Source organism: Carassius carassius, chromosome 36 (assembly GCF_963082965.1).
Source record: "Carassius carassius chromosome 36, fCarCar2.1, whole genome shotgun sequence".
In the NCBI taxonomy this organism is placed as follows: Eukaryota; Metazoa; Chordata; class Actinopteri; order Cypriniformes; family Cyprinidae; genus Carassius; species Carassius carassius.
The window spans coordinates 15,134,679-15,161,015 of NC_081790.1; the positions used below are offsets into that span (position 1 = coordinate 15,134,679).

A 26,337-nucleotide genomic window follows, 5' to 3' on the forward strand; every position below is an offset into this window, starting at 1 on the left:
CATCTCCACAAATTAGCTGCTTCACTCCCTCTGTCACCTCCTCGTAATTTTCCCTTTATTCACATGATACTCTCTTAACAGAGGCTTTGTGTCTCTGAGTAGAATTAATCAAGGATTCCCCATTATAACTTTGGAAACTTTGGAAAAGCTTGGGGTTTGAGTTATTTTAGATCATTTTAACAGCATCAAAGCCTAAAATGAGTAAAACAGACCAGACACCCGAGACACATTCTAGCACTGATGCCCTGACAGTATTTCAAAACAGTAAGAAAACAAAAACCTAAAGCCTGTGGAAAATGTCTCATCTTTTGGCAGGCTGCTAGAAACAGCTCCACGATTTCCATCCATGAACAATTGTGCCACTACATTATACAGCAACTTATCTACCTTGACACTGTCATTGTTCTACTAAATAAAAGCCCTGTTGTGCTCACAGGGGGAAAAAAAATCAATGGCTTAAAAGAATGAGCCCTCAGACAAACGTTCACAATGGGGCCATAGGTAGTAGAAATGTATTTATTAAAAATCATTAACATTATTTATATTTATAGATGTAATTCAGGGCTCAACATTTTTTTATCATCAAAGTATATGCAGTATACTTGTCAAAAGTTTGGAAATATTATGATTTAAAAAAAAAAATGTTTAATCGCGTCTCTGCTCACTAAGGCATTTATGTAATAACGGTAATATCGTGAAAGAGTATTACAATTTAAAATAGTTGTTTTCTGTTGTGATATATTTTAAATGTAATTTAATACATTTTAAAATAACTGAGTACCAGTAACAACTGAGTATAAAATCAGCATACTAGAATCATTTCTGAAGCATCATGTGACACTGAAGAATGGTGTTATAATAATGCTGAAAATGTAGCTTTGCTATCACAGGAATAAACTACATTAATTTAAAATTGTAATAATAATTCACAATATTTTGTTTTTACTGTATTTGTGATCAAATAAATGCAGACTCTGTGAGCATAAGGGACTTACTGCATAAATACATAAAGAAATCGTGTGTGTGTGTAGTTCTAAAATCTAAAAAATGTGGAAAATCTAATCTAAAAAAAATCTTTTTATTTATGAGTTTAAAGTATTTGTTAAATCCCTATTGAATCTGGAGAAATCGCTCAAGCCCTTTTGACAGTAGTGACAGAAAGAGAAATTTAAAGCCAAATGCTGCTCCAGTGAGCTCATATAAGTGACAAGTGTTTTGTCACATTTTCATCTTTTCTTCTTTTTTTTTCCCAAGTAGCATTCTGGACGCATGAGCTGTATATGTATTTGTGTTGAGTACATGAGGTCCATTTATTCAAGCAGCTTCTTACAGTCCCATATGACCAATAGAAGCAAGACGAGTGGGTGTGTATGATCTGCTGTGGAATTATGTGTGTGTATACATGTGGGCATTTATGTATTTGAATGGTATCCTTACAAAATGAACTTGATTGAACACACCCACAGTTGTAAATACAGTGGTGTATTGTGCACTGAAGAACATGTTTGTCTGCACTCCATCCTTCTTTCTAGGTCTGGTCACTTTCTTTCAGCAACAGACATGAGATCATTACTCACTTTTGGAGGATTCGGTGAGGCTGCAGGCACAGTGGTTGCGTGCTCATCGATTCATTTCACTTGTTTGTTGTTCCTTTGAAGGGTGAAGATGCCTTTTCACCATGTAAGAGCAGGGCTGCTCTACACAGACAACTACCTGAGCACCTCTCTCTCCGAAACTAGTGAAGAACAGCTTGCCAACATCTCCACAGAGGAGCTTGGCGGTGAGTGAGTATGTGTGTGTGTGTGTGTGTTTTGTTTGGATGGCTGCTATTTGTCTCAGTGTAAATGTCTATAATTTTATAGAATATATGTTTTGATTTAAAGTATTGTTTGCCCCAGAAAGGAAAATGTATTTAATTTAATTTCATTGTTTTATTACTCTTCAAATCAAGTCAAGTCACCTTTATTTATATAGCGCTTTAAACAAAATACATTGCGTCAAAGCAACTGAACCACATTCATTAGGAAAACAATGTGTTAATAATGCAAAATGATAGTTAAAGGCAGTTCATCATTGAATTCAGTGATGTCATCACTGTTCAGTTAAATAGTGTCTGTGCATTTATTTGCAATCAAGTCAACGATATTGCTGTAGATGAAGTGACCCCAACTAACAAGCCAGAGGCGACAGCGGCAAGGAACCGAAACTCCATCCGTGACAGAATGGAGAAAAAAAACCTTGGGAGAAACCAGGCTCAGTTGGGGGGCCAGTTCTCCTCTGACCAGACGAAACCAGTAGTTCAATTCCAGGCTGCAGCAAAGTCAGATTGTGTAGAAGAATCATGTTTCCTGTGGTCTTGTCCTGGTGGTCTTCTGAGACAAGGTCTTTACAGGGGATCTGTATCTGGGGCTCTAGTTGTCCTGGTCTCCGCTGTCTTTCAGGGCAGTAGAGGTCCTTTCTAGGTGCTGATCCACCATCTGGTCTGGATACGTACTGGATCCGGGTGACTGCAGTGACCCTCTGATCTGGATACAGACATGATCTGGTGGCTACGGTGACCTCGGAATAAGAGAGAAACAGACAAATATTAGCATAGATGCCATTCTTCTAATGATGTAGCAAGTACATAGGGTATTATGGGAAGTGTTCCCGGTTCCGGTTTACCTAATTAATGCAGCCTAAAAATCCTTTAACGGATTTGGATATTAAAAGTATATTAGTATGTTATGTGTAAGCCAGGTTAAAGAGATGGGTCTTTAATCTAGATTTAAACTGCAAGAGTGTGTCCGCCTCCCGAACAATGTTAGGTAGGTTATTCTAGAGTTTAGGCGCCAAATAGGAAAAAGATCTGCCGCCTGCAGTTGATTTTGATATTCTAGGTATTATCAAATTGCCTGAGTTTTGAGAACGTAGCGAATGTAGAGGATTATAATGTAAAAAGAGCTCATTCAAATACTGAGGTGCTAAACCATTCAGGGCTTTATAAGTAATAAGCAATATTTTAAAATCTATACGATAGGGAGCCAGTGCAGTGTTGACAGGACCGGGCTAATATGGTCATACTTCCTGGTTCTAGTAAGAACTCTTGCTGCTGCATTTTGGACTAGCTGTAGTTTGTTTACTAAGCGTGCAGAACAACCACCCAATAAAGCATTACAATAATCTAACCTTGAGGTCATAAATGCCTGGATTAACATTTCTGCATTTGACATTGAGAGCATAGGCCATAATTTAGATATATTTTAGAGATGGAAAAATGCAGTTTTACAAATGCTAGAAACGTGGCTTTCTAAGGAAAGATTGCGATCGAATAGCACACCTAGGTTCCTAACTGATGACGAAGAATTGACAGAGCAACCATCAAGTCTTAAACAGTGTTCTAGGTTATTACAAGCAGAGTTTTTAGGTCCTATAATTAACACTTCTGTTTTTTCAGAATTTAGCAGTAAGAAATTACTTGTCATCCAGTTTTTTATGTCGACTATGCATTCCATTAGTTTTTCAAATTGGTGTGTTTCACCGGGCCGCGAAGAAATATAGAGGTGAGTATCATCGGAATAACAGTGAAAGCTAACACCATGTTTCCTGATGATATCTCCCAAGGATAACATATAAAGCGTGAAGAGTAACGGCCCTAGTACTGAGCCTTGAGGTACTCCATACTGCACTTGTGATTGATATGATACATCTTCATTCACTGCTACGAACTGATGGCGGTCATATAAGTAAGATTTAAACCATGCTAATGCACTTCCATTAATGCCAACAAAGTGTTCAAGTCTATGCAAAAGAATGTTGTGGTCAATTGTGTCAAACGCAGCACTAAGATCCGATAAAACTAATAGAGAGATACACCCATGATCAGATGATAAGAGCAGATCATTTGTAACTCTAAGGAGAGCAGTCTCAGTACTATGATACGGTCTAAATCCTGACTGGAAATCCTCACATATACCATTTTTTTCTAAGAAGGAATATAATTGTGAGAATGCCACCTTTTCTAGTATCTTGGACAGAAAAGGGAGATTCGAGATGGGTCTATAATTAACTAGTTCTTTGGGGTCAAGTTGGGTTTTTTTTATGAGAGGCTTAATAACAGCCAGTTTGAAGGTTTTGGGGACATATCCTAATGACAATGAGGAATTAATAATAGTCAGAAGAGGATCTATGACTTCTGGAAGTACCTCTTTAAGGAGCTTAGATGGTATAGGGTCTAACATACATGTTGTTGTTTTAGATGATTTAACAAGTTTATACAATTCTTCCTCTCCTATAGTAGAGAATGAGTGGAACTGTTCCTCAGGGGGTCTATAGTGCACTGTCTGATGTGATACTGTAGCTGACGGCTGAATGGTTGCAATTTTATCTCTAATAGTATCGATTTTAGAAGTAAAGTAGTTCATAAAGTCATTACTGCTGTGGTGTTGGGAAATGTCAACACTTGTTGAGGCTTTATTTTTCGTTAATTTAGCCACTGTATTGAATAAATACCTGGGGTTATGTTTGTTTTCTTCTAAAAGAGAAGAAAAGTAATCGGATCTAGCAGTTTTTAATGCTTTTCTGTAGGATAGGTTACTTTCCCGCCAAGCAATACGAAATACCTCTAGTTTTGTTTTCCTCCAGCTGCGCTCCATTTTTCGGGCTACTCTCTTTAGGGTGCGAGTATGCTCATTATACCATGGTGTCAGACTGGTTTCCTTAACCTTCCTTAAGCGTAAAGGAGCAACTGTATTTAAAGTGCTAGAAAAGAGAGTGTCCATAGATTCTGTTACATCATCAAGTTGTTCTGAGGTTTTGGATATGCTAAGGAATTTGGATACATCAGGAAGACAACTTAAAAAGCAGTCTTTTGTGGTAGAAGTGATGGTTCTTCCATACTTGTAACAAGAAGTAGAATTTACAATTTTGGCTATATGAAGTTTGCACAAAACTAAATAATGATCTGAGATATCATCACTTGGCTGCATAATTTCAACACTATTAACATCAATTCCATGTGACAGTATTAAATCTAGAGTATGATTTCAACAATGAGTAGGTCCTGAAACATGTTGTCTAACCCCAATAGAGTCCAGAATATCTATAAATGCTGATCCCAATGCATCTTTTTCATTATCAACATGGATATTAAAATCACCAACTATTAAAACTTTTTCTGCAGCCAGAACTAACTCGGATGTAAAATCACCAAACTCTTTAATAAAGTCTGTATGGTGCCCTGGTGGCCTGTATACAGTAGCCAGTACAAACATAAAATGGGATTTATCATTAACATTTGTTTCTCTGGATAATGTTATATGAAGCACCATTACTTCAAATGAGTTATACTTGAATCCTGCCTTCTGAGAAATCCTGAAAACGTTGTCATAAATTGAAGCAACACCTCCCCCTTTGCCTTTTAGACGCGGCTCATGTTTATAACAGTAATCTTCGGGGGTGGACTCGTTTAAAATAATGTAATCATCAGGTTTTAGCCAGGTTTCTGTCAAACACAGCACATCTATGTTATGATCAGTGATCATATCATTTATAAAAAGTGTTTTCGTAGAAAGGGATCTGATATTCAATAAGCCAAGCTTTATCATTTGTTTATCCGTATTGCATCTGTTTTTTATTTGTTGAACCTCAATTAAATTGTTAATCTTAACTTGGTTTGGAAGTTTTTTGTATTTTCTAGTTCGGGGAACAGACACAGTCTCTATATTGTGATATCTAGGTGAAAGAGTCTCTATGTGCTGAGAATTAACTGACCTCTGTGACGTGAGGCAGCTAGCAGACGGTCGGTTTAGCCAGTCTGTCTGCTTCCTGACCTGGGCCCCAGTTAGTCAAGTATAAACACTAAGACTATTTGCCATATTTCTAGAGAGAAGAGTGGCGCCACCCCAGGAGGGATGAAGACCATCTCTTTTCAACAGGTCAGGTCTGCCCCAAAAGCTCGTCCAATTGTCTATGAAACCTATGTTATTCTGTGGGCACCACTTAGACATCCAGCCATTGAGTGATGACAATCTGCTATGCATCTCGTCACCACGGTAAGCAGGGAGGGGACCAGAGCATATTACAGTGTCTGACATCGTGCTTGCAAGTTCACACACCTCTTTAATGTTATTTTTAGTGACCCCTGACTGGCGAAGTCGAACATCATTAGCGCCGGCATGAATAACAATCTTACTTTATTTACGTTTAGCATTAGCCAGTACTTTTAAATTTGCCAAGATGTCAGGCGCTCTGGCTCCCGGTAAACATTTGACTATGGTGACTGGTGTCTCTATATTCACGTTCCGTACAATAGAATCACCAATAACTAGAGCACTTTCACCAGGTTTCTGAGTGGGGAGAACCTGTTTAATGTTTTGATCGGAACAGAAGAGTGGTGTTTTGACCCACAACTACGCTGCCTTACTGTCACCCAGTTGCCCTGCTGCAGGGGCTCTGTTGCCGGAACCGAACAATGTACAGGAATCCCTGAGCTAGACGCATCCAAAGCCGTATCTAGAGCCCTAACATTCTTACTGTCCTCAATTAAAGTTTGGATGCGTGTCTCTAATTCTGAAATCTTCTCTGTCAGCCTAACTAATTCCCTGCATTTATCACATGTGAATCCCTCATCAGCGACAGAGATAGATAAACTGTACATGTGGCAAGAGGTGCAAATAACAATAGCAGGAGAAGCCATTACTCACCGTGCTTAATAAAATATTCTTACTGCTGTTGTTTGATGAACTTGTGAAAAACTGGAGCGAGAGAGAGGAGAGGAGAAAAGAAAACAGCGATAGGTTCGAATGAAAACGCTAATGACAACCTAATAGGTGCTAACGCTTTGCAGGTGTACTGCACTCACTGATATAAAATAAAAGTGAACGATCAAAATTAATCTGAATAGATTGATCGATAATATCAGAAATATGGTGTCAATTAAGTTATATTTTATCACTTTAAAAACAGAGAGTGATAGTACGATAAAGATTCTAGAGAAAAAAATAAAAAAATAAAAACAGCTACACGGAACTACGACTAGCAACAGAAGGCCAACAGGAATAGAGAAAACACTGTCCAACAGCGACACATGCAAGAACCAAATGTCATTTTGGAAACAATGCATCTGGCACATTTTGAATTGAATGTGAATGCACATGAGATTTCATAGCTTAAGCAGAGGGGAAGATTTTAACTTGATTTTAGTTTGTTCCTCATGCAATGGCAGAAAACTTGGGATATATTGTCCATTTTAGAGTTTAATTTGCCCTGGTTAATAGAAATAATTCTAAATTAATTCATTTAAATGAAGAAATTCCACAGAAAAATATCATTAAATTGGTTTGGAACAATAAGAAGATGGCTACATGTTATAAATGTAGCATTTTTTGGTCAACTTCTTCATCCTCAATGTTTTTAACATGATCATTCAGTGGTTCCTAATAACAGCAACCAAAGGAACCTCAAACTTTTTCAAAAAATTACTGGAGTTTCTACAGCTAAATCTTACAGAATATTAATTTGTAAAAATTTTACAAGATGTAGCTGTAATTCGCAATGCATTATGGGTCAAATAAGGTTTTACAGTTGTTAACAGTATATTTCCATGTCAACTGTAATTCATTTACAGGAAGCAGGTGTTGTCACTGTAGCTCCTGCTTTTTACACTAACTTACTGTAGTGTGGCATTATGGGATTGCACGGGCATCATTCAAATCTGAAATCCAGCCGACTGGAGCAGTGCGAGAATGATTGAAGATTAGAAGCTTTATTCATAATTCCTGGTAAGTTCACTTAATTTTACTTAAGAAATATATGTTACAATAGCCTCCTATCATGACATTTAAACAAGTGGTCTTGGTAGCTAATGTGCAGTAAACTGGGAATTCCTATAATAGCATAGTTCTGCATAAATAGCCAAATTCTGAATTTTTCTCATTTTGGAAGTTAAATTTTCTTATTGAGAGCATTTCAAGTAGTGTTTACCTAACTTTTAACGTAAAGCCCAATGCAAACGATTGTCATAGTAACTACTAACGTTATCTGTCGAAATAACTGACGGCAAAATTTGTGAAATTAAATTTTTTTATATTGTTCAACTGTCCCATATTGACCTGACGCCTTACTATAATTAGTAACTACATGTAAATGAGTAATTGTGTATATTATGTAGTTGTACTCGTCATTAAAGCTCGTCTGAGTCATTTTTTTGTGAAAGACATCTTTATATTTATATAAAATTTGAGTGAAGAAAAAAAAAACAAGGAAGCATCAAAACGTGAGACTGATTATATTAACGTTACATTCAACACCAAAACAAGCTTAACGGCACACATAAACTCACGGAAAATACATGAGGTAAATGTTCAACTGTTGAGTTTATTTATAACATATGATATAAGGAGCATAACAAGTTTTGCTGAGTATCACGATTACAATTACATAGTTCAATAAACAATTAGTTAACCAGTTAACATCCTTACTTTTTAGATACAATATTGACTGTTGGTCCATTTCACCGAATGAAACGAAAATAGTTCCAAACAAAAACCAAAGCAAAACTATTTTGCTCATCCTCAAATCAAATCTCAGCTGTGTTTTTGCTGAATGATTCAGCATTTTGAACGGATCGTTAATGGCAGCTTAGTTTCATGTTTAAAAAAGTATCATTGCAACATTTTTCCAACATTTATTAATTGTATATTCAAAAAATTGTGTAAAACATTAATGTCATAACACAGTTGTAATTTTGCATTTTTGCATTGTACACCATGATTGGTGGTACAGTTCTACAATGTGATATTATAATTTAATTTATAATGATAAAATGTAAGAGTTTGTTTATTTTAAAATATATGCCTATTTGGGTGTTTATTTTGGTATCATTTATGTAAATGCATTTAAAGAAATCACAAGATTATTTTCTTTATTTCTTGTAGGTGCAAAGAATAGCAGCTGATACGGAGAAACGATTGATGCTTCAAGACTAAAGCTGATTATATTAGGTAATGTATTCATTCTTTAAATCATTTGATAAACTTGTAAATTAGATTACATTTTATATTGAAATACTGCATTGTAGGTTACATTATTGCTTATATTTATTCATTTCAGGTGCACCCAGTGGCTTTTGACTATTTGAGGGTCAGATGGTTGTGAATTCATACCTCAACTTTGTAGCAGGATTTGCAGTCTTATTAATTTTAACTTCAGGTAACATGTTTTACTTGAGTAATTTCATTTGCAAGAAAGGTTACTTGTTTAGTTAAAGGGATATTCCACCCCAAAATGAAAATTTTGTCATTAATCACTTACCCCCATGTCGTTCCAAACCCGTAAAAGCTTGGTTCATCTTCGGAACACAATTTAAGATATTTTGGATGCGAACCAGGAGGTTTGTGACTGTCCCACTGACTGGCAAACAATTAAAAATGTCTAAGTCCAGAAAAGTATGAAAAGCATCGTCAGAATAGTTCATCTGCCATCAGTGTGGTTCAACTATAATTTTACAAAGCCATGAGAATACTTTTTGTACGCAAAGAAAACAAAAATAACAACTTTATTCTACAAAGTCATTATTTTTTGTTATGTCAGCTGCACCACACTGATATGCTGTTTATGTTCAAATCAAAGCGTAAATAAACACAGCTGACACAGAACAGCGTATGCAGTTTATGTCCAGCAGATACTCTCCAAAATGGTGCTATGGTGATGCGAAGAAATGTAGAGGAGATGAATTGTTAAGTAAAGTCATTATTTTTGTTTTCTTTGCATACAAAAAGTATTGTCGTTGCTTCATAACGTTACGGTTGAACCACTGATGGCAGATGGACTATTCTTATGATGTCTTTCATACTTTTCTGGGTCTTGACATTGTATTTTAATTGCCAGTCAATGGGACGGTCACAAACCTCCCGGTTTGCATCCAAAATATCTTAAAATTGTGTTCCGAAGATGAACAAAGCTTTTACAGGTTTGGAATGACATGGGGGTAAGTGATTAATGGCAAGATTTTCATTTTGGGGTGGAGTAACCATTTATGTACTGGTAAATGCTGATTGTATTGTATAAGTGGCATTTTGACATTTATTTTATTGAGCTAGTTTCATTCAATACTTAACTTCATTCTGATGCTTCTACTTGTTTTTATGTGCAGATTTTTTCTTGGAATCACAACACTCACTGGATACAAGATGGATACATAGAGGCAAAACTAGTGGAAAGGTCTCAGAGAAGAGGGACAACCCTCATGTGTGTGCTCATCTCAGAAAGTTGATGGACTTTCAGTATGTATTTATTAAATTGTCTTTTGCAGGAATATTCTTAATTTAATTAAACATCAGCTCAAACAACAAAATTTGTGCTTTAATGTTGATTCCAGCATTTTATTTTAATCCTTTTCTTTAAAACATTTTTTTAACCAAAATTATACAAATTCTGTTGATTGACCTTCATTTTTATAGAAAGTTAATGTTCTACTCAGAATATGGCTTATTTTTTTTGTTTGTAGTTATTTTGTGATGCTATGTTATTTGTATGATACGATTTTAACTCTTGAAAGACTGAACATTTTATTTTACCAGTAAAAGCCTTGCAATGTGTTTCTGCCAGTTTTAATAAATACTTATTTCCAACATCATTGACTTGGTTTTTATGAATTTGTAAATGTATTAAGATAGAGCTCATGATAATGTATTTATAAAATTATTCTTTACAGCATTTTCATTGTTAAGTTTTTACAACATCATCTTGGATTTAGGGGTATTTACAAGATCTTATTTGCAACTTTAGTTGCCAGGTAAATACTAAAATTTAATACAATTACAAAAGAATGCTGAAAAATATATTTACAGGATTTTATCTGCATATTTTGTTTCCAGGTAATTACAAAATATTGCTATAAAATAAACTACAATATTAATTAAATGTTACTGTAAAAAATACTGAATTTACTGTATTTCACATACAGCAATTAACTGTAATTTACTTTGCAGTAATATATACAGGGTTTTATTGGCAACTTTTTTTGCCAGTAAAATCCTGTAAATTCTACAGTACATTTTTACAGTGCAGGGTTAATTTGCTTATGCCTGTGTGTGATAAACATTATAAACCCATTACAGTCACTGCCCCACTACAGTCCATTGTAACTGGAAATCTCACTTTCCTCATCTGGATTATCTTGCCGGTCATGTGTTGAGGCAGTGCCTTAGGGCACACAAGAAAGAAAATCGATGGTCTGACTGCTGGGTTAGAGGGGTGTCATGAATGCAGTGGTTGATTTGAAGAGATGTTTGAACTGTGAAACCCTCAGATGGAATTAATGTTTGCAGCACCTCCTTTGAAAATGATTGTTTTGACAGACCAGGAACCGAGGGCTGGCCACAGTGGGAGGTTCTGTGGTCTGCATATTCATGAAATGAGGGATAAAAAGTGAGAGTAGCAGTTCAGACGAGATCTGTCTTTGCAGATTGAGGGAGATAAAGAGGACCTTGTTAAATAATGAGCCACTGACTGAATCAACTTATCAATTCAATTAACTCACACTGAATGAAATCTAGTTGCCCTGCTATAAGCCTTTGGACATTTGTCTGAATCTGGTAAAAAAAAGTCACATGTAAGGCATAAAAAGAAGCTAAAATATCATTAAGTCAAGACAAAGAGGCTTCTAAGAAAATGGGGCATGTGGAGAGGATTGGGTTTTGCTAATGGCAGAGGAATTAACCCACATGTCCTAATGAGATTGACGTTTCGTTCTTTTATGCTTAAGGTTCCAGGGCCACCCAATGCTTTATTTTTTAAATACCAAGAGTAAAATACTTTTTTTTAAATGAATTAACCTATGGTAGTTAATTCCTCTGCTTAAATCCCTCTTTTTATTATGTACTTTCAGAAAGGTCAGTTATTTTGGGTGTGTTCACACTTTGGCAGGTTTGGTTCAATTAAAATGAACTCTGATGTGATTGTTTAATTAGTACGGTTCATTTAAATAAGTGTAAATGCTGCCATTTAAACCTTGGAGAGCAGCAAACATGTCAACTGAGACCCTGAAGAACTGAGAACTGAATGATGCAATACATTGTATGTGTAACTTTTACACATGGAGTTCTCATCCAGTAAAAATACAACCATATGCACATACAATGAGCCCAATTAGCCCAAAGCAACACTGTTTTGGATGTCTGGTTGGTTCCATTGTAAATTATGTGTCATAAAAGCATTCATATTAGGTTTATGCCTTTTGTTTTGTTTTCTTTAGGCTCTGTGTTAAAAATGGCCATGTGAATGCTTATTTATTTGATTTTATTTTATGTTAGACATCAACTAAACATTTTTCACGGTGCCTAATCTGCCTATTTGAAGTATATTATCAAATTTTGTTTACAATCCATTCTTACAAGATTAAGAAAAGTCTTCAAGTATCTAAAGTATCAACCTGACACTTCAAGGTTAAATATGTTATGAGCTATTAATACAAGACCATTAAGGTATTTCCGATGCCAACAGATTTATTTAAAGGAATGCAAAAAACATCCAGGCTTTGTAAAATGCAGGAAGCGCTCAGTTCAGCATATTACAAGGCAAAGGCTCCTCTACCTCTTTATACCAAAATAACACCAAGGTGTGTCTTTAAGATGGCAAAAAGGTGTCATACACCTCAGAAAAGATACGAGATATATGTGTTATTTTAGTTGTTGCCATTTGCGATTTGGTGTGGGTTGCTTAACCCGAGCTGAACTGAAAAACCGGCACTGATGCCCTTTGAAATGGTGGATAAACATTCAGTCACAGCACACTAAATACACGCCTTTGAAAACAGAACGAGCTGCATTTAGTATTTCTGCTGTTTGTGCGATAGTACACTGCGTTACTGCTGAGAAAAGCTAGCGTTATATAATACATGTCACCTAATGCTTGCCGATGACACGCACATTCCACTTGAATTATAAATGTGTCTATTGAGTTATTTGTGTTTACTGACTGTTCTGCATTTCTGTTTTGTCTCGTTTCTCTGCAGAGATTCGAGAGGCGTTCCGAGTTCTAGATAGGGATGGGAATGGATTCATCTCAAAGCAGGAGCTGGGTATGGCCATGCGCTCTCTTGGGTACATGCCCAGTGAGGTGGAGCTGGCTATTATCATGCAGAGACTGGACATGGACGGTGAGTCAGTCTCTTTCTACATCTGTCTTATTCTCCACACAAACAAAAGAAGCGTCTGTCTTCTGATCATCTGTGAAACAGCTTTACATTCTGTCACAGACGCCTTCCAGTCCTCGCACTGGACAGATATATGATATTCTGAACAGTTCATGCTTAGAAGCAATCACAGAACTGAACAATTTATCCAGCACAGTGTGGCTGTAAATACACCAGTGAGTGAGGTGAATTCTGAGAAACCTGCATCTTACTGAGTGTGTGTGTGTCCGGCTTCAAGGGTCCTCAAGGTCAGGTCACTATTGACTGAATGGTTTGAGAACATGCATTGATTTAACTCTTAAAACCACCTTGAAGTTTGTATTTATTTATTTGTTTCTGTAGGACAGTTACAAGTGTTGAATGTAACTCACAATGTGGGTGTAGGAGGATTTTTTAGACCTCATAATATGAATTTTGATTGATTAAGATCAGTGTTACATCCATTCTATGCTGCAACAAAATAAAATGTCATTTCAAAATATATATTTTTAGGATCTTTATTTGGCATAAATTGTTATGAAGAACCTTAAACATCCATGGGACTTTTCAAATGCAGATAAGGATCTTTATAGTCAAAAAGGTTCTATAGATTTCTAAAATGTTCTTCAAAATGGTTCTTTTAGGAACTGTTCACTGAAAGGTTCTTTGGGAAACCAAACATGGTTCTTCTATGGCATCATTGCTAAAACCTTTATTTTTAAGAGTGTAAGCTGGGCATAAACCATATATAACCTCAGTACAGAATGCAGATATGAATGCACCTCTTTATTTCAGTAATAAATATTTAAGATTCAGCAGTAGACTGGAGACGAAGTTTTGCAGCACAGTGGGAACATTAGCCTGATAACACACTTATCACTTTGAGTTCCACTGTCGCTCTCAGCTGCTGTTGCCTTTCGTATAGCTCAGACAAGTCATTTTCTTTTTTTCAGGAAAGGTTGAGAGAGAACGATCGATAGCTGTTATGCATGCTTACCACTGTTCACACGCCATAATATTTTTGTTTTTGTTTTTAAAAGAGTTCTGGTCGAATGTCTGTCAAGAGCATGCACCTTAAGGAGATGATAAGATTCAGTTTAACTTTAAACTATTAATGAAAAAAGGAGTTAGCAGCTGCAAATTGATCTAAATTTTAATTTGCCTGGCGCATGATATTGGCTTTATTGATTGAAACAGCACAGGAAACCAATGGCAAATGAAATGTGAAAAGAAAAAGATCATTGTCAGTTTCAGATGCAGGCTAATGGTTAGATCAAGTCAATTTGAATATATCAGATCTGTAGCCTACGTAGTAACAAAGACCTAAACAGTTTTATTTAGCTGAAACGCACCAGTAAAAACAGAATAACAAAGCAATCAGCAAAGCAGTGCATGCGGATCCTTTTAAATTATAATAGTTCCTGAGACTTAGGTAGATGTAGATTAGTGATCCCTGAGGGCAATTAATAATTCTGTTCTGTTCTGTTCTTTAACTGATTTTAAGAACTTTAACAAGCTGTTCTCGTGAGGTTGAATGTAAATAGTTTCTAGCGACAGGAAACTGCTTGTGCAACATAACAAATTTTCAACCAGTAAGAATATATTTAATGATTATATTTAACTGCTTGTTTTAAAATGTGTTGATTTTAAAGATTAAACTAAAGGAATAATTCACCCGAAAAGTTGTATATGAGTTTGCTTCATCATCAGAACAGATTTGGAGAAATTTAGCATTTCATCACTTTCTCACCAAGGGACGCTCAGCAGTGAATGGGTGCCGTCAGAATGAGAGTCCAAACAGCTGATAAAAACATCATGCTTTTTTATGTGAACTAATCTTTTAAGTGACCATTAGATTACAGTGAAAGTAATCCAGATATATAAATAAGAAAACATCATATACAAAGATATTTATTCAATATGGACAAATACGGTAAAATAAATAAATAAATAAATAAATAATAATAATTCTCGCATTCAAACTGATAACCAACATGGTACTAATATACACTATCATACTCAAGATCCCTAATTTGTTTTACTTAAACCAATTAAAGCTCTTTTTGTCAAATTCTCTCTGATTCTAAACCAAATCTTCTCTTTCTGATGCAGGTGATGGACAGGTGGACTTTGATGAATTTATGACAATATTGGGACCTAAACTTGTTTCTTCTGAAACCAGAGAGGGCTTCTTAGGAAGTACAATAGACAGCATATTCTGGCAGGTATGAAAAGCATCCATCTGTTTTCTATATCTCAATGTTCTATTGTCGTCTCATTGTATGGGTGTACATTTGTATTCTGAGCAAGCAGATAAGATTACGGGTCACACTTTGCCCTCTCCACCTTCTTCCTCCGTCCCATGACAACTGGTGAATGTGATTCTTCTCAGCCTGTGGGCTTCAAAGTGAGCAGGCAGATCTTACCATTTCAAAGTGAACATCCATTCGTATAGTGAGGAAATCACTTCCAAGAGTTTCACTTCCAAGAGATTTCTTTGAGCATCGGGCAAGGCATATTAATTGAAAGATTTGCCACTTAAAAGGGAAGTATAGATCTGAAATAGTCATCACAGGCATTTGGGCAGCGTTTTCACTCTCTCTCTCTCTTGCTTGGTCTTCATCTCTGCTTTAATTAAATAAGAATTTAGACCGAAAAAAAAATTGCTGACTTCCTGTCTTGATTGAGCAGTGTCTGAGTTAATGTTTGCATGTCAATGTGTAGCGTTTTTCCCTCACAGAGGAAGCCAAGCGATGTGAGTAGGAGTGAGGAACAGCAAGGTCACAGACACTGGTTTTCTCGAAGGTGCTTTAAATGCTCATCTCAACACACCTTTCATGGGACACAGTGACTCATAACTGCAACAGTAATCTATGTAACATCATCACCCCAGCATACCAAGCACCCTCTCCCTCTCTGATGTTATTATGAGGCCAATACAAGTCTAATAATGGCACAATAACAAAACCTCCTGGGAAATGTTGTGTTTTGACAGAGCAGCTGTTATTGGGATCATTTCGGTTTTCTACTTGAGATCCTAAACTTTACTTGCAAAGTTCAGTTTTTGAATATGTGGTTTAGTGTTATTGTTCAAAAGCTTGAGGTCAGTAAAATAAGTGACCCTGGACCACAAAACCCGTTATAAGTAGCACGGGTATATATATATACTCAGAATTCGTGCTCTGCTTTTTTAACCCATCCAAAGTGCACACACACAGCAGTGAACACACACACACCGTGAACACACACCCGGATAAGTGGGCAGTCATTTATGCTGCGGCGCCCGGGGAGCAGTTGGGGGTTCGGTGCCTTGACTGAGGTGCCTTGCTCAAGGGTACCTCAGTCATGGTATTGAAGGTGAAGAGAGCACTGTACATGCACTCCCCCCACCTACAATTCCTGCCGGCCCAAGACTCGAACTCACAACCCTTCAATTGCGAGTCCGACTCACTAACCATTAGGCCACGACTTCCCATGTTGGGTAACGAAGTAAAGTAACGCATTACACTAATAATATTGGTAACTACGCTACTTTACTAGACTATAGGAACGCGCTATCCTGAGTTACACATGCCGTGTTTGCCTGTGTGTAAAGTTCTGGGCCGGGGTTTCCCGATAACGATTGATCTTAGCGCTTAAGAGTGTTTTCTACGAGTAATTTTACGATCGTTCGTTATTATTTGACGTGCGTTTCCCAACATTGCACGTAAAGCAATCGCACGTAGCTGTGCTTCAAGTGCTACCTAGCAGTCGCTCTCCGTTTGTCAAGTGCTGAAATGTCATCTTATAGACGGTTTCATCGGGCAGACGCCTGGCCCTAAGTTAACTTTCGGTCTGTGTTGTATATATTGGTCTGGCTGTGGTGCCTTCTACAAACGCAGTTAAAGTCAAGGTGATGAGTAGACTGAAGTTGGGCTCAGGTGGTTGTGGTGTGGGATGAGTTTCCCATACATTTATTTATTTTTGGAGACTCGCCACGATTTTAAAACTAAACGATTTTCCAAAAGGCTTTGTTGAATAAACATGAGCACGTACTGCACGTTTAATAATAATAATAATAATAATTCCTTACATTTATATGTTTAAATATCAAAACAAGACACAGGTGTTTTTATATCACTGTATTTCTGAAGTAAGACTTGCATGTTAAATGCCTGATGCGTTTGTGAGCTCAGCGCTGCTTTGTTTCCAGCTGTTACTGGGGAAACCTCTATTTCTCGCACTTTAAAGCATCTCCTGCTTAACATTTCTTCCATGTTTTATTTTTAATAGTAAATCCCATTTTTTAACCAAAAAATAAAGTTTGCTTAATTTTCAATATTTAAAAGAAAATCTAAATGAATGTTTTATGCCTTCATTTGATAACCAGAAAAATGTAAATACGCAACAGAATTTCTGAGGGGAAAAAAACATTTCATAAGGCTATTTTAAGAAAAATCGAATAAATGAAGTTTTTTTAATGCATTTAAATAATTACACATGCTAAAAAAAATAAAAAAATAAAACATTTCATAGGGCCCAAACATGTAATCTTTTTTAAACTTTTAATAAATTGCTGTGAAAATGTATAAGTTTTATGATTTAAATTAATTAGACATGCTTTTTGATTAATACAATTAAATTTATTAATCAAAGTTGAGAAAAAAATAAAACAGAAAAAAAATGGAATCCAGAAAAATTAAAATGGAAAACGGAATTTGGAAAAAAAATCCCTAAAAAAATTAAAAAAGTAAAGTAAAGTAATGAGTTGTGAAGTTACTTTTCAAATTCAGTAACTAGTAAAATAATCTCATTACAATTTACAGAAGTAACTAGTAACTAATTACATTTTTTGAGTAACTACCCCAACACTGGTAATATGCATTGCTAAGAACTTCATTTGGACAACTTTAAAGGCAATTTTCTCAATATCTTGATTTTTCAGATTTTCAAATATTGTCCTATCCTAGCAAACCATATGTCAATGGAAAGCTTATTTATTCAGCATTCAGATAATGTAAGAATCATCTGATGTAAAATTTGACCCTTTGTGGTCCAGGATCACAATTTTTAAAAATAAATTAATACATTTATTCAGCAGGGATGCATTGATCTAAATCGATCAAATTGATCAAAATCTTAATCTCATTCATTCATTCATAAAAACCTAATACTAAAACTATAAATCATTAATTATTTTTACTAATTGTAATAATAATAATAGTACCAATATTAATAAAAACTGAAAAATTTAAATAGACTACAATGACAGATTTAAGTTAATGAACGATTTACACTTAATTTATATAAATTTACAGTACAGTACACCAATCCTGTTACCTTTTGATTTTTTTTCAAGGTCAAGTGCATTTTTGCAGGCATTATCTGTAAAGTTCCTGTCAAAAGCTGTTTGCGTCATAAAACTATTCTTATAAATATTAACGCACCATGTCTTTGACATTGAGGTCTGGTAGATTGATCAAGTCCAAAAAGATGTTGATTTTTAAATCTGTAGATGTGAAGTCATAAACCAGTGTGATAGAAAGTTAGCTCTTATCTGTCAGCAGAAAGAAGTTATGTGTGTCCTCATAAGGATGTCATCTCAGTTTGGATTTGCATGCTGACTAGGACATTTTTCATCCCAAGAACCTCGAGGCCCTTTGTGTAACATGACAGACTGAGCACGTATTAGTGGGGAGCGTTTAAAAATGTTTTTAACAAGATTGTCAATAGGGACGTCAGAGTGGAGCCAAGAGCTAGAGGCAATCGTGGATTATTAGAAACACATAGGCATAAACAAGCTTGTTTTCCCCACCTCGAGGAACACACACCTGGGGAGTGTGTGTGGTGTTGTTGCCAACAGCCCTGATTTGACAGTGGAAATAAAAAACAGTCAGCATTAACCAGCATCACTAACAGCACATACTAGCTAAACATGATGTATAATTCACATGTGTATTTATATTGTTGTTTTACTATTGTTTGTATTACTATGTTGTATGTTGTATTACATTACAAGCACATTTCTGATGTATTCTATGATTCTCGAAAAAATAAAAAAGAAATAGGAAAAATAAAAAACTAAATTCACAAAAAAAATTTTTATCGTACTGAGCCAAAATGTTTATATATGTAAATAAATAAATATTTGGCAAATGAAATTTTCATGTTAATTTGTGTTTAGTAATTAGTAATTTAGTAAATCTCAAGAGACCATATTCACATTTATGTACAGAAATCGTACAATATTATAAAATGTATTAAAAAATGATTTTAATAAATATGTCAATAAATGTCAATAAATACCGATAACAAAAATATCTGAGCAGAAAGGAAAAAAATATAAAACTGACTTGATATTGTATGTCAGTGCCAAAAAAGCATGGAACTTCTATGACTCATGAATATTAATTAGGCGATGTAATATCAGAAATAGCTAATTAATAATCAGCCTGGTCTTTTCTCCAGATAGTGTCATCACAAGCCACAAACTTTCCAAAACCACTGGTCTGTTGGAAACTTTGAGCTGGTCAAATAGTCTACAGACATAAAGTAAAAATGTCAACACATTTTTAGCGCACAATATTTAGCCTACAAGTGGATTGGGCTATAATGTCCTAATGGATTTGTTTGTTTGAAATCAGCTCTATGTTTAGTATTCATGCAACAGGCAATACTCCTGTCTCTGTTGTGGTCTGAAATGGAGATTAACATATTTTTTGACAGATAGGTGAAGGAGTGGGTGAATAAACAGAAGAAAGAGAAACTAAGAGAAATATGAAAAATGCAGTGAACCAAAATTATAGAAGCATTCAGGAATATCCCCAACAGTCACCGCAATATTACAGAGTTTGTCTCTTTTTCAGCTCGCCACAGCTGACAACTCAATTAAGCCGTGAATCAGCCCGGCGCTGTCCTCCTCCGTGTCCTGCCAGATGAATGACACCAGCATCTCTCTAACATCGTCTGCTTGTATAGCCAGCGGCATCAATGCTACGCTAGAGCCATAACTGTCTGATAGTAAACTAAAAACCTCTGTGGAGGCATTTAGAGCAGCATCACAAACAAACTCAGCAGGATTGGATGCACAAATATTCACTTTTCAGAGCCATTTGTGCTGACGAGTGTAGAAGGGAGATTACCACTAGGCAGTGAATTTAAAATATTGCAAGCTTTTAACAACACAAGAAGATGGCCACATTTATGCAATCCACAAAGGCTGCATTTTTTTGATCATAAACGCAATAACATTGTGACTCATTATTAGAAATTAAAATGATATATTCTATGAATATATTTTAAAAATGTAATTTAAGTGAGTGACATGACATACAGCCAAGTATAGTGACCCATACTCAGAATTTGTGCTCTGCATTTAACACATCCTTCCCTTATTCCTGTGATGGCAAATCTGAATTTTCAGCATCATTACTTCAGTCTTCAGTGTCACATGATCATTCAGAAATCATTGTAATATACTGATTAGGTGCTAATGAATAAAAAATTGAAAAGGAACAGGCTTTATTTTAAAATTATAAACTTTTGTAACATTATGCACATTTTTACTCTCACTTTCAGGCATTTCAATGTGTCATTGCTGCATTAATAATGTGTGAAGTATTTATGTATACATATATACACGTGTGTGTGTGTGTGTGTGTGTGTGTGTGTGTGTGTGTGTGTGTGTGTGTGTGTGTGTGTGTGTGTGTGTGTGTGAACGGAATGTGTTTATATTATTTACATACAAAAAACATTTATTACACAATGTGACCCCCCCCCCCATTTTAAATTATTTTACTTCAGTGAAAGTTTAGATTTTGCATAATTTTTGAATGAAACTTCAAAAGGATAAATAAATAAAAATGATAATGATGAGCTTTAAAAAATAGAATTTTGCTATAAACATCGCATTCGAAAACGCCCTCACCTGCCATGATTTTAAACGCTATGTAAACATACTGTAAACATTGTGTCAACTTATTATGCAAGTATGATGAACAGCGATAAATGGGCAGATGCTGAAGTGCAGGCACTTGTAGCAAATGTAGCACTGCCAGTTGTCATTGGAAAATCTTTCTTTCTGTTCTTTCAATCGCTTTACATATTCTTCGACATTCCATGTCCATTATTGTGAAACCTGTGAGACACAACAAAAACACAGCTCCGATCTAGCATCCTCCATCCTCCTGTTGTTAATGTTGTTCTTCTTTGTTAACGTTGTTGGACGCTGTGCACAAATGACACGTCCTAGTACACACTGTGGTGCGAATGCAACCCTTTAAATGGTACTGGGAAATAGTTTGCGCAAAATCGTCCCAGTGCTTTAGTACTGTACATTTAGTTCTCGAACTAAAGCAGTGCGAAAGGCCCTATACATGGCATTACAGTTTTTATCAACTGCCAACAGATAAAAAACCTGACTGCCTCTGCTAGAAATCTTATGACGAGCCATAGTTGGATCTTCCATTAGATCAATAATCCAAAACAAACATGAAAATCAACACATAAATGGCTCACTGAACACAGGTTCTGCCATAGCCATCCTGTCTCCCTTATCTGAACCCTATAGAAAATAAGAGGAGAGGCACCAACATGGACCATGGCATTCGAATGATCTGGAGAGATTCTGAATGAAAGAATGGTGTCTAAACTTTGCACAGGCCTTCTTCAACCTCATCATGTACCTCACCTGTGTATTGGAGAAATTTCCCCCCAAATTTCAATTATTTTACTTCAATTAAAGATAAAATTTTCGATTTTTTTAAATAAACGATCAATAGGACCTTTTGATTGCCTTCTTTGCTCATATTTGCCAAGAAAATTCTAAACCACCTGTATATAACTGGCTTTAGTCGCTTTAGTTTCCTATAGTTTTAAGTCATAGTGGGTGCTCCTAATATTAGATGAATATGATTGGTGATCATAACATTTAAAAATCTTATCAATCTTATCACAAAAGAGATTTATTTCTGTTACAATATACGATCAGTGGTAAAACAAGGAATCTTTTTGTTGTAGTTGTTTTCATTGTTGCTATAAATGAACATTCTGACAGGGAAAGTATTTGAATATAAATTGCAGCAGGGCATAATATATCATATCATGAACAAGATGAATGACTGTCAATGCACGGATCACTCAGAATGCAGACCATTTCTGACACAATTTTCCAAACATCATTTGTCTACTACATGTGTACAGAATTTTGGCATTGCAGCGTTACCTTCTCCATCTTGCCTTCACTCAACAACATGTGATCCCATCTCTTCGCTCCCACTGGCAGTCGCAACTCATTTGCATAAAGTGCAACTTTTCTCAATTTTCTCACATTGCTGGACACGCCCACGGTTGCTCGGTGCTGCCGGAAATCACAAACTTCTGGTCATTTTATCACTGCAAATGGCTGCATGTTAAGTTGCCGCTCTTTGAGGAGATAAATGTGTATGTACATAGGTTAATGACACACCTGTTTTCTGCTTGTAATTCTCTCATCTGCAATTATCCTGTTGATTGCCTTCTATCCTCTGAACACTTCAGCTAATGGAAAGGGGATGAAAGTAGGACAGATACATTGCTTCTTTCACACTGGCAGTCATTAACATGATGAGATAACAATCAGGCCCACGAGCAGATGGGTCCTAACTGTGTCAAATGTCACATGTGGAGACTGTGACAGAGACACTGCATTGGTTATGTCTTAAACCTCGTAAACGGCTCATCGACTGTGTGAGTGTTTTCGGCTATGAATGCTGAGCACTGCATGCATACATGCAAAATCACAACAGACTGAGCAATTTAAATTAACCAATATTTAACCAGGTCACAGTGCAAGTACTTGATATAGAGTAGCCGCTGTTAGAGTAAGTAGTTTTTAATATTGGCCAGGTTTCATGGAGATTAATGAAAAGGAGTTCATTCAAAGTAATGGATGGCGGATAAACCCCAGACCCTCCGGTTACAATCGCCCTGCTCCCAAATGCACCATTCACGCCCAAATGCCATCTGTTCAGTTCACAGATCTCAAAGTGACAGTTGCAGAACTGGCAGCTGAATTACAGGCTGTTAGTGCCTTGGAAATGATTTCACAGAAGACAGTTGTACGTGTCTGTGTCTGTGTGCTTGTAGTTCAAGGGTATTATAGTAGGGGCATATCACTGCACTTCCTCAAACGATTTTTCAGTGCTTTTTTGGCAAGCAGTAATAAGATGTTGGAGTCTCTGATAAGACACCACAGACGGTCCGGTCCCCCCTGATGTCTTGACAGAGTGATATAGTATCGATTGGCAGACTGTATGAGATATTCTGAATCATCTCGTCTTGATTAAGGATCGGCTAACATAGATTCAGCTGTGGCTTTGAAAAAAAATCCAGATAAAAGCAGGAGATAAAAATAGGTCTGTCAAATTAACATTTAATTTAATACAGTTAGTTATTTTAAAATGAACACATTTAATTAAAGATTGAGAAATGTTCCCTCAGTGGAAGCAGTTTGAACTGAAGTATTTCCTCCTAAAGGCAAAGTATGTTTTTTGATTCCACAGACTGTCCAGAGAGAAAGATTTAACAACAACAATAATAATAATAATAAATAAATAATTTATTTATATTAAACTATAATTGAATAATAAATTTAATAAATTTAATTTAATTAATTATTAAATCAATTATACAATAATTTTATAATTGAAGTATAATTATTATATATCATTATTAAAAATAAATCATTATAATTATAGTAGTTGTAAATAAAGCAATATTTGACATCTAAATGTTTTTTTTTTCTTTTGTAATTTCTTTACTCATCTTCCACAATAATGTCTTCATCCATTTAATCTTTATTCACAGCCAGGCCAGAGAAAATAATAATGATAATAATAATAATAATAAAACAATATTTTGTCACAATAATGTTTTTGAATTATGTTCAGTTTATTATGTTTTGAGTCCATATACTACTTCTACTACTACTACTACTACTACTACTTATTATTATTTTTATTATTATTAAAGCAACAATATTTTGACTTCTAAAGGGCCTTATAAATAAATAAGCTATAATTAATTATTAATTTATTATTATTATAATTATTAATAATAATTTTAAATAAAACAATATTTTAACTTGTAAAGGGACTTTTTTTACTTACTCGGCTGTCAAAGTAATGTCTTTATAGTATTGTAATTTGGTAAATATTCACAACATACTATTATTTGCATTCAATTTGGTACAATAAGTGTTGCATGAAATTCATTTGAATGTTTTTTAGTAGACTAGCACTAGCAAAAGTATACAAAGATTTTGATTTGACCATCACAAATAACATCAATGCCAACCAGTACATTGAATTTCACGCTGCGTCCGTAGAGTCAGCAGATATGGTCGTTCGCTCTTCTCTCCTCACATTAGTGAAGCTTATCGCTCTATACCAGCATTAATCTGGCTCTGAGTTATAGAGGAGAGCAGGCAGACAAGGAATGGGAGAGAAAAAGAGCCGAGCTCCTATTTCATTGTGACAAATGTGTCTGGACACCTTCAACACGACACTTACTGCCCAGTCCCTCGCTCAGTGGGTCAACCAAAGACCTCAGCCTCTGACAGATTCCTTCATGGCCCATCTCCCCCAGCGTGCAGATCCTCTTAGCCGTGTGACATGAGAGCTGGCACAAACCAGACACACTTTTAACACCACTTCCAGGCTTTGGAGGGGACAGCAATAACAAGGGGTGAACTTGAAATATTAAGACACAATTGCTCTGCTCTAAAACATATCATACATGAAGACTCCTCAAAAAGATAGGCAACTTAATTATGTAGATTTTTTAAGATGCATCTTTTTCTGTGGCAGCATCATATAGATCCTTCCCAGAATGCAGAGCTCAGTGAAAATATCAATTGCAGATGAAGCGAGTGAGATGTTTATTAAACATGAACTTATATTTCATTAAGTCTTAATGTAAACAGTTCAGACTAATGAAAAACTGATCATTTTAATCAATATTTGTGTTTGCTGTGTATTTTTATGCTTGAGTGTAGCTATTAGTTTCCCAACATGCTAAAATCAAACTTTAAGTGGTCCCCAGCATTTGTTTCTACCTTATTTAATCCATAAAAATGTGTTTTGTTGGTGAAAATAAATGCATATAGGTTGATTCAGTGATGTTAAATAATATGACAGTTCCTGTAGACTGAGGCAGTTCACTTGGTTTTTGGAACAGGTTTAGTATATTGTATTTACGAAAGGCATGGTTTGAACACAAACTGTGTAAGTTTAACCAGCAATGTGAGTCATCTCAATAATTTGGCAGTAGAACAGGCATTTTAACTCTCTAAATGAGTTTATTATTATGAATTTGTTTGTTCTGTCTTTCTTTATGAGAGCTCTTCCAAATCATGTACAAATTAATCATGTACCTGGCATTAAAACGAGAATGTTTGGGTAATTGAAACGTTAATCACCTTCTCTGCTGGGTGGTACTTCAGGATTGATTGTCAAAGATGGAAATCAATACAAGCTTTTAGTGCCTGCACTGTAAAATAAGCAACACAGTGAGTGTAAATCTGTAATAATCAGAGGCCACTCAAATGTCTGTCATATCAAACAGACTGCGTGGATTACAGCCAAAACACACACACACACACACACACACATTAGCATTTACTCACACAGTGCAGACCTCCTACAAGATCGCTGCTGTATTGGTGTCATAAATGAAGTCCAACTGAACATGAAAAAAAAGGAACGCATCATGTGACAATATTTTTTTGGAGTGATTTCCCCCCCTTAATGTATCATTTAATTTTCATGATTCATATTAATGTTTTAGTTGGAACCATGCTAGTTTAATACAAACCAGATTCCAAAAACGTTGAGACGCTGTACAAATTGTGAATAAAAACAGAATGCAATGATGTGGAAGTTTCAATATTTTATTCAGAATACGACATAGATGATATATCAAATGTTTAAACTGAGAAAATGTATCATTTTAAGGGAAAAATAAAGTTGATTTTAAATTCTAAAATCAATTAATCTCTAAAAAGTTGGGACAAGGCCATGTTTACCACTGTGTGGCATCCCTTCTTCTTTTTATAACAGTCTGCAAACGTCTGGTCATGATGTCATGATGTTGTAATTGATGCACTATGTGGTCTGGCATTGTTATGTTGGAAAACGCAAGGTCTTCCCTGAAAGAGACGATATCTG

General features: G+C 35.6%; 1 protein-coding gene across 2 annotated transcripts in view; it reads left to right on the top strand.

Annotated features, from left to right (window-relative positions):
* The window catches only part of caln2 (calneuron 2), a 39,922-nt gene that overhangs the window by 6,123 nt on the left and 7,462 nt on the right, over window positions 1-26,337 (top strand). For both annotated transcript variants that reach the window (XM_059526432.1, XM_059526431.1), the window contains exons 2-4: window positions 1,659-1,780; window positions 12,995-13,138; window positions 15,266-15,378. In XM_059526432.1, the coding sequence (XP_059382415.1) occupies window positions 1,666-1,780; window positions 12,995-13,138; window positions 15,266-15,378 (372 nt within the window). In that variant the 5' untranslated portion in view covers window positions 1,659-1,665. The remainder of the gene's footprint in view (window positions 1-1,658; window positions 1,781-12,994; window positions 13,139-15,265; window positions 15,379-26,337) is intronic.